This window comes from Triticum aestivum, chromosome 7A, assembly GCF_018294505.1.
Source record: "Triticum aestivum cultivar Chinese Spring chromosome 7A, IWGSC CS RefSeq v2.1, whole genome shotgun sequence".
NCBI classification, from domain to species: Eukaryota; Viridiplantae; Streptophyta; class Magnoliopsida; order Poales; family Poaceae; genus Triticum; species Triticum aestivum.
In genome coordinates, this window is record NC_057812.1 from 9,424,301 (window position 1) to 9,434,149 (window position 9,849).

The 9,849-nt window shown below is 41.3% G+C and overlaps 1 protein-coding gene across 1 annotated transcript; it reads left to right on the forward strand.

Annotated features, from left to right (window-relative positions):
• The first annotated feature begins 1,300 nt into the window (after positions 1-1,300).
• On the forward strand, positions 1,301-4,027 carry LOC123150979 (homeobox protein BEL1 homolog). Its single transcript, XM_044570775.1, has 4 exons — positions 1,301-1,982; positions 2,579-2,985; positions 3,217-3,277; positions 3,399-4,027. The coding sequence occupies exons 1-4, from the start codon at positions 1,473-1,475 to the stop codon at positions 3,870-3,872; spliced, it is 1,452 nt and encodes a 483-aa protein (XP_044426710.1). The 5' UTR covers positions 1,301-1,472; the 3' UTR covers positions 3,873-4,027.
• Positions 4,028-9,849: the final 5,822 nt, after the last annotated feature.

A 9,849-nucleotide genomic window follows, 5' to 3' on the forward strand; every position in this document is an offset into this window, starting at 1 on the left:
GGATCTAAATAAGTTCCCTTGATATACATGTAGTCAGGTTCAAATAAATTTTGACCACGGGAATCTGGAAAGCCATGTAATTTGGAACGAAGGAATACTACATTTTATTGTGCAAAGCACAACAAAAGGTACACATTTTTTCTCAAAACTTTAGAGTACAATGTTGATAGCCGTTTGACCTATTACATTATTTATTTATTAGCATTCATGGTGTGAAATGAAAGGCCCACTGGTTTCGTATTCCTTTTGGACACCAATTGATGCCGATCTGCACCGAAATTTGGAGCACATTTTCTATGGCTCTAACCCACTCCACGTAGAGAAGGTTGTTTGCTGAGACTAATGACCAATTGTCCTTAAGAAGTAATAATCAAAGTAAACTACAACCCCGTCTCAAAATATAAGGTGCATTTGACATTCCAAAATTTTCAAGATACGGTTAATTCCAAATTTATGATTCTCACATAATTATTATATTCTAGAAAGCAGTAAAGGGATATATGACGTAAATGTGTTTTGCATGACACATACAATGATGTTAATCTTACAGGGAGCTCAACCCATATACTCCCGCATATATTATTAATAGAAATTCTAAAATTTAGCGTCAAATATAACACCATGCCTTATATTTTGGACAGAGTGAGTAATGACTGCTCCATTAATCCGCACCGTATTATTAGTTATATGATCCTTTCAGTATACAGTAAAATATCATTTATGAGCCTACAGGAACCTTTGACAATTGACATATGGTTTTTCAATGTTTTGAAAGATTTTCCTTAATTATGTGGCTCATATATACATAACGACACATCCACTAATTGGGATGAGAAACCTACCTACTGCTTAATGAGGAGAAAAATACATTGTGTCGCAATCCAATATGTTTGGACCACAAGAGGCTGCAAGTAGCTGCAAGAGAACTGGTCCATTGATGCAGAAAGCGAATAAATTCAGTGGAAAAATATGTGCATGTTATGTACAATGGTACTAGTACCACCATACTTTGCTCGGACCATGGAAAATCCCCATTTTAGTTCCGTAATATAATTTTCTCAGCACTATTATCAGTACACTTGCAGTACCAGAACAACGAGAGCATAAGTATGGCCAAGATGATATGAAAGTAGTTAGGTTCATCAAAGTGGCAAAAGCTAAGATGCACCCTCTGTCATTCACACGCACATCGGTGTGCATGTAGATGATATTGATGCATATCCATACAAACTTATTCCTAGGATCCACCGAGACCACACAAGTGCCTGCATAAATGTAAAGCAAGAGCAGTCCTCTCTCTCTCTGTCTCTCTCTCAACCCTTAGCTTGCAATTCTCCCCTCTTCATGCATGCATGTCTACACAAAAGCTATGCTATATACTCTATGATATACATACATATATACTTGCAAGCAGTAGTAGTTAGTTAGCTCTCTCTCACACAGGCATACTTTTACAGCTGTGCTACATACTGATGATGGCGTCCCATGAACCCCACCACCACCTCCTCGGCTTCTCCTCCTCGTCGCCGGTGACTCCTAACCCTGCCGCCATGGCCATGGCCTTCGACCACCACGGCGTCTTCGCCCCACTCCACGAGGACATGCCTCCGCGATTCGGAGGTGCCGATGACAGGTCATGGCTGCCGCAATCGTCGACGCTCTCTCTCTACGACACGGTCGGCCAGCATGAGCTGCAACCTTTCACGGTGGCGCCGCCGTCCATGATGCCCATGCAGCAGCCGCCCTTCCGGTTAAATAGCTCCAGGTACCTGGGCCCCGCGAGGGAGCTGCTCAGCGAGTTCTGCAACCTCGAAGGTGATGCCATGAACGGCGGCGCGATGATGCGAGCTCCGAAGCAGGACGGTGAAGTGGAGGCGTCGTCACCGGCATGTGGCCCATGGGGCGCCAATCCGTCTGTGAGCTCCATGGATTACATGGCGCTCGAGAGGAGGAAGGCCAGGCTCCTGTCCATGATTGAGGAGGTTGGTACACACACAAGCCTACTATTGTTCTTGTTACTAGTTAGTTACTGCCTACTCGGTCGGTCTTATGATTAATTTACAGAGCCATGGCTAGCTCTCACCCTGACATGCAACTTTTTGAGTCTGTTATTTTCTTGCGAGCACTTACTTTGGTGACTTTTCCCCGAAGCGAATCCCATAAATATGTCGACATTGGCATACATTGCATAAGTGATAGATACAGTTTCTGAAGTTTCTATCATCACTCTTATATACAACTTTTCATCCTATCTAGGCATCTTGCTATATGCAATTGACAAAGCAACTTCTAATAAATTCACTTATGTATTCTCACCTTAATTAATTTCCTGGTCCTGATTCTTGTTTACGGAGCTGCATCTGGTTATGTATTTTTTGGTAAAAAAAATTGTAGTCGTGTTGTTTTTTGTGTCACCCACATGATTAAACATTTAGTGATGTGTAAATGCCAGAAATCAAGATGACATTTGTAGTGATAATTGCTAGCTACAGCAAGAGAGTATAACTATCCTAAACTAAATTAAGAAGGATCCTAGCTTCATTATCAATGAATTCAACTGGTATCATGTATTATGAAGGTGGACAGGTGCTACTGGCGATACCGTGAGAAAATGCGGGCGACAGAGATGTCATTCGAGGCTGTGGCCGGCGTGGGGGCAGCACAAGTGTACACGAAGATGGCGATGCGTGCCATGTCACGCCACTTCCGGTGCCTGAGGGATGCGCTCGTGGGGCAGATACGAACTTTGAAGAAGTCAATGGGGGAGAGCAGGGATGCCGACGGCATGTTGGTAGCACCGGGTGCATCAAAAGGGGACACGCCGAGGCTAAGGGTTGTGGACCAATGCCTGAGGCGGCAAAGGGCGTTCCAGCAATATGGTGGTGGTGCCGCCATTGAGAGCTGTCCGTGGCGGCCCCAGCGCGGCTTGCCAGAGCGCGCCGTCGCCGTCCTCCGCTCGTGGCTCTTCGAGCACTTCCTCCACCCGTACGTGTGTTCCAAACAATCTTTCTCCATCTTCAACATCAAACTATCCTCATGTCCAAATACTTACTCTATAGAACTTATAAACGAAAGTTGTGCCACCATCTCACTAAAGTTTCCCTACTCCAAAGAGTGCAATTTTAGGCGACTGTTATTTAAAAAAAAACCAACTGAAAACTATAAAAGGGAAGGTACTTGGCAAAATGAATTGAACAGAACTATGTGAATTAACAGGTATCCGAATGACGTAGACAAGCACATTCTGGCGCGCCAATCCGGGTTATCAAGAAGCCAGGTCTGTTATTCAAACATGAGCACCATAGAACTACCTTAATCTTTTTCATAATTTTTTTTGTTGTGAATATGAATGTATGATAACTCTACACTTAACTAGTAGAACCTAGTTCATTTTCTAGGTTTCCAACTGGTTCATCAATGCAAGGGTTAGGCTATGGAAGCCCATGATAGAGGAGATGTACGCGGAAGAAACCATACAACATGACGACGGTGGCACTAGCAGTGGCAGAGGCGAACCTGCTCCCACGGATCATCACAACAACAACTTGGCAGCATGCACGACGGTTACGATAACAGGAGATCAAAATTGCCATCGCCTTAGCGGCAGAAACAACCCTGGTGACTGCTTCATCCCATCCTCCCTGGTTGTGGACGGCGGGAAATTTCTCCATGGCTACCCAAGTTTGCGCAGTGATAGCGGCAGCGGCGTGGTGTCGCTTACCTTGGGACTCCAGCAGCAACAGGCGTTTGCTTCACCGGCGATGATCATGCAACAACAATCGTCGCTCATGATTGGAGCTGAGGGGGAAGACATGGTGCTACCGTACAGGAACCTCATGGGGTCTGAGCTGCTGCATGATTTCGTAGGCTAGGACCCTAGGAGACAAGAACATAATCTAATGCTACAACCCATATAGGTGCCACCAGATTCTTAGGCAACTTGCACCGATTGATTGGATATGTGTATATTGTAGTACAACTTAAGTAAAAAAGTTAATTATAAATGGCTATGACCACTATTTATTTATTTCGTGCCCGGAAACTTGTAGTAAGCCCTAGGGCATTAGTAAGAACTAATGAATGAGGTCTCAACGTAAAAATACCTATGTCCAAATGTGGTTGGATGCCACGTCGACCTTAGATTGTCGTTCTTTTGTCCTATATATATGCTTTGTTTGCTTCTTCTCTTGACTGCTAAAAATTCTTCTCAAAATCTAGTGAAGCATTAATTTGAGATCATATAACATACTTCACAAAATATTGCAACCATTTCAACCTTTCCTTGAAAATTCTTATTTTGTTAACTATTTTCAGAATCCAGGTGGATATTTTTGGTTGAAATAGATGAACATTCGGCACAAATGATATAATATTTTTCTAAGAAGTTTCATTTTGCACTGAGAATTTTTTCTAGCCATCCTTTCAATTGTCGCGAATCATAGGGCACTAGTAGAAAAAAAGTCATTAGTCCCGGTTCATAAGGGCCTTTTGTCCCGGTTTTAGAAACGGGACTAAAGGGTCGTTACTAAAGCCCCCCCCCCTCCACGTGGCCGCTGGCTAGAGCTCCAACAGCTCCACCTTTAGTCCCGGTTGGTAACATCAACCGGGACTAAAGGTAATTTTTTTTGAAATTTTTTCTCGATTTTCAAATTTCCGAATTATTTTATAATTTAATCTCTAATCACCCACCCCTCATCACCGCTCAATTTAACCTCAAATCTCTAATCACCCCTCATCATTCCAAATCATCTAACTTCCCGACCGGTCACCCATCCCTCTCACTACTCCAGCCCGAGCACGCTTAACTTTCAGGTTCTATTCTCCTTCGTTTCCAAGTCTGCACTTGTTGTTTTCCTGACAATAGTAAGATGTCAATCCTATTAACCCTCGGGAGTTTAGCTTGAGCATGAAGTCACACATTTCACTGTTCGAGTTTGAAACTATTATTATACAAAACAATAATTATTTAGTAACACTAATAATTCTTGAATAAATAGTTTGACCAAATTTGACCAAAATTCAAAAAAACTGAAATAATTATTTAGTAACACTAATATTTATTGAATAAGTAGTTTGACCATTGTTAGACCACAATTTGACCAGATTTGACAAAAATTCAAAAAAACTGAAATAATTATTTAGTAACACTAATATTCTTGAATAATTATTTAGTAACACTAATAAATAGTTTGACCATAGTTTGACCAGATTTAACGAAAATACAAAAAAAAACTGAAATTTGAGCATAACTTTTTTTCCTTTTAGAATTTGAGGATTCTAAAAATTTGCAAACAAGCCGTAGGCTGTCAAAATCGGAAGCGGGTTTTCGTTCTAAACATGTTGATATATTATACGTTTTTTTCCGACATCGTATACAAAAGTTATAGCCGTTTTACATTTTCCCTACATTTTTTGCAAAACATGTCCAAATTTAAGTTTTTAAATTTTCCTAACTAGTAGATGTAGTAATATAACTACCTATTTTTTCAAGTTTTAATCATTTTCTTTTGATTTTTTCAAAACAAAAAAGGCGATCCAGGGGGGAGGGGGTAGAGTTTGAAAATGGGACCTTTAGTCCCGGTTTGAGACACAAACCGGGACTAAAGGGCATCGCACCCTTTAGTCCCGGTTCGTGTCTCAAACCAGGACTAAAGGTCTAATCTTTAGTCCCGGTTTGAGACACAAACTGGGACTAAAGGGCATCGCACCCTTTAGTCTCGGTTCGTGTCTCAAACCGGGACTAAAGGGCTCAGGTGAACCGGGACTAATGCCTTAGCCGCACGAACCAGGACCAATGCTCACATTAGTCCAGGGACTAATGTGAATATTGCCCTGTGACCAAAGCCCTGTTTTCTACTAGTGGGGACAGTTGCAGTTTAAAAAAGTTGTGCCATGTTCTCAGTTCCGGGCTTCTCCGATTTATACCATTTACATGGGCTCTTAGTTTAATTTGAAGATGGCATCATTGACTGACAAAAATATATAAATGCGTCATGTTTTGGATTTTACAATTTAGAAACCGCGTGGCTATGATTTTTCACAACATGTTCTAATAGACCTTTTCTTTATGAACATGTGCTAATACAACTATGACTGGAAAATAAAGCAGCTGCTGAAAAAAAAGAACATTTTTTAGTGTACTTTATAGTGTATAAAATACCAATCGAAGGTATACTAACTAGCTGGCAGTGTTTCGACTTAGTTGTTGTGGGCTGCATCTGCCCGGTGATGCTTCGTTCTCCACGGATACAACAGAAAAATAAACGAACGCTATCTCCTCCGTCCACATCGGGAGATCACCCTATGAAGCATATTTAGCAGATCCGGTAAAACACACCGTCTCACAAGATCCGTGTGAGAGCATATTTAGCCTATCAAAAATTGCGGTACCGCGAGGCCTTCGGCGGAACAGATCTGGTAAAGCATTTATGGGGTGAGTTTACAGGATCTGTTCCGCACCGGAGGCCTCGTGGTACCACAACCGGAGCTTTGAAAATTCTTCTCTAATGCGAAGATATTCATCGGTATAGTCGGCGGGAATGCCATATGCAGTCACTCTCATCGCTACCGATATTTTTTGATATGCACTAAACCCAAGTAAACCGGTGGCATCTTTTGGCGAGTGAAAAACGGTAAATTTGCTCACAATCTTCAACAATGCGAACGAAAAGGGACCTAGCATTCAATATCGCCTGTGGAACAATTGAGGTGGATATGTCGGCACCTCGGCGAAGTTGACCTTCATAGCATGTTGTCGCCAAGAGCACGGTTGCACAGAATGCAAAGCCGAACAACTATGGATTCAGGGCGCTTTCTCTTCGGGCCTTTTCAAATATGTCCACTAGATGCAACAACACTAGGTTGTCAACATCATCGTCTAAAATCATCCCCTCTATGTTAGAATCATCCAATGAAGACGATGACGACGAACTCCAAGCATCCCTCTAAAAAATGAATGCACGCCTATAATTTTTCTTAAATCTTGTTGGTCAAAATTGAATCAATAAATTACATTGAATTTACCTTCCCCGGATGCAATTCCGCCGGCCAGAATCCAGTGAGCTGCCACCCATTTCTTCTCCGACGCCGGCCCAAGCAAATCGGCCAAGCCCCTTCTTCACCGCGGGCCCAAATCCGCCAGACCGGCACGCGCGGCTGTCCGTTGGCCGATTTCAAGGCTCACCGGCGTCGGAACCAATCGGATCTGCCCACTACAAGGCCACGTGGCAAGCTCCAGGGCGGATCCATGGCGCCAGCAGCGGCTGCTCTCCCTCGGGGGGAAAATGGGCACCATGGCCTCCAAAATTGGTGGAGAAGGTGCGGCGGTGGGTGCTGGAGCTACTAGATGGTGCGGGACATCCGAGGTCAACAAGAGACGACTGGGAGATGCGGCGGCGGCTGCGGCGGGGAAGGGCGCGCGAGTTGAAACTTCCTTCGCGCCTACAAGCGGGAGGGATAGAGGAACCGGCAAAAAGAGGGAGAGAAACCATAGATATGGTGGATTCGGCCCGGAATTTGCCAGACCCCGCAAAAAGTTTAGAGGATGGCTGATTATACCAGATTTGTTCCAGGCGGAAAAAACATCCCTGTCCGCTATATTGGCGGTTATTTTAGCGGACGAGTTTTTTTACAGGATCTGCTAGAGATGCTTTGAGTGCTCATACTCCCCAACCTCCACGTTTTGGGCGAGCAATCGGGTACCCATTGCGATACCTCTTGTTCGACCCCTATTGGCATCAAACAATGCAGGTGACACCTAACGCAGGCGCCAATGTCATGGGCTAATTCTGCACGAGTTTTTTGTTTAAAGTTTTAAAAATTGTTTGGGAATCTATAAAATATTCAAAATTTTAAAAGTGTTCCTGATTTTTTTAAAACTGTTCCATAATGCAAAAAATATTAAGAAATATCATTTTTTCCAGAATTCTAAATTTCTCCAAATTTCAAAAATATCCATGAATTTAGAAAAAAATCTTGGATTTTAAAAAATACTCCTAAATTTGAAAATTGTCCAAAGACTTAAAAAATGTTTCCAATTGCAAGAACAGTATTCATCAAACTGAAATTATTAGAAGTTCGATTTTTTTCACAAGTTTGAAAAATGTTCAGATTTTCAAAAAGTATACATGAATATGGAAAACCCTATTAAAAACTTTAATTCAAAATCTTGATTTTTACTATTAGTTTAAAAATTTGTTCAAATATGCCGAAAATATGTTCTTCATATATTAAAGAAAGCTCAAATTATATTAGAAATCTTTTCACTGTCTAATAAAAATACCAACGTAGTTTGTAGTGTGTATTCGAAAATATTCCCTTCACTGTGCTAAATGGGCCGGTCTACATAGGGATAGCTAGCTATATATATGGGCTTCTCTGCTGTTTTTTTATCATTTTTCTTGAGCTTGCTAAAAACAGAAAACTGCATAATAAAATTTTCTGAAGTTTTAAAATATTTATAATTTAGAAAATCAGGAATTTTAGAAAATAAATATGAATTAAAAAATGATCACGAATTTAAAAGTTTTATGAATGAAAAATATGTTCCAATTTTAAAAAAGTGTTCTGAAAATTCAAAGCAAGTTCATGAATGTGTAAAAAATGTTATATAATTTGAAAAATGATCCAAATTTTAATAGTATATCAAGAATTACAAAACATTATAATAAAAAATTAAAACCCTGAAACAAAACCAACCCAAAAAGAAATAGAGAAAATTTCTAGAGCCCCAAAAGATTTCTTGCTGGCCTGAAAACAGGACGGTCCCAACACGTCGATCAACCTCATCCACTTGCAACTCCGGCTCTGCCATATTATGGTTGGGCTAAAAAATATGTATGTCTAACATTAAACTAAATCATGCATTGCTGCATCTGAAAATTAAAAAATCTTGCACTGGTGGGTTGGTTATCTCGCCTGTGCTTATTACAAAGCCAATGCCACTTCTCGAGTCCCGCGCGCAGCTCACAACTTTTTAATTCTTCTTTCTTTCTCTCCCACTGACAGGTAGGATCCGCACCGAACACATAAAGGATAAAAACAAATCCATCTCTCCATAGAACAATAACTGGGCTGGTTTTGGTTGGCTAACCGGCGAGCGTGCTCGTTTCACCTCTCTTTATTTTTGTCCCCCACTGATCAGTGTGACCCACATGGGCATAGGCCTGCTGGCATGCCACCTACATGAGTGCTAACGACAAGTGACGGAAATGTATCAAAATGCAACCAAAATCTAAGTTGTGTGACCAATATGAGTCATTGTACAAGTTGCTATATGAATTTGTACATCGACTGCAAGTTCATGCACTTTAGATGCAATTATCTCATATTTTAGTCCGGTCCATACAATACGTTCCAAGTGCCATCTAACTGAAATACTAGTACCACATACCAACAATTATAATTGGACTACCGTGCCGAATTGAAGTGGCCACTGGTATATGAGTAGTAGCAGATTTCGGTAAGTTGAGCTAACCTAATACTACCTCTATACACTAATATAAGAAGTTTTTTTGCAGTTTAAATGAACTGCAAAAATGTCTTACATTAATGTATACAGTAGGAGTAGTAACTGCTACAGAAAATCAGAAGCAGCTAGCTACCTGCTACCTCCATGTTGATCTATACCTGTTGTACTCTATTTGACGCCCCTTGAGGATGAATACGACATGTCTGCTAGTGCCCTAGCATGGCTAAGATTGCCTTCAGTATAGGTCAAATTTCTGCAAAAATTGGCAGCCGGTTACTGCATCTTCTTTGGTGCTGAAGTAACTTCATTAGTTAAGTTACTAACTTGGTGGCAAAACTGCTCTATCAGAACAAGTTCACAGAAAAGCATACCTGAAACTT

Excerpts from the sequence above, each read along its gene's own strand:
- LOC123150979 (XM_044570775.1), top strand. The coding sequence starts at position 1,473 with ATGATGGCGTCCCATGAACCCCACCACCACCTCCTCGGCTTCTCCTCC. Across the intron at positions 2,986-3,216 it reads TTCGAGCACTTCCTCCACCC|GTATCCGAATGACGTAGACA; the intron begins GTACGTGTGTTC and ends GTGAATTAACAG. Across the intron at positions 3,278-3,398 it reads CCGGGTTATCAAGAAGCCAG|GTTTCCAACTGGTTCATCAA; the intron begins GTCTGTTATTCA and ends TTCATTTTCTAG.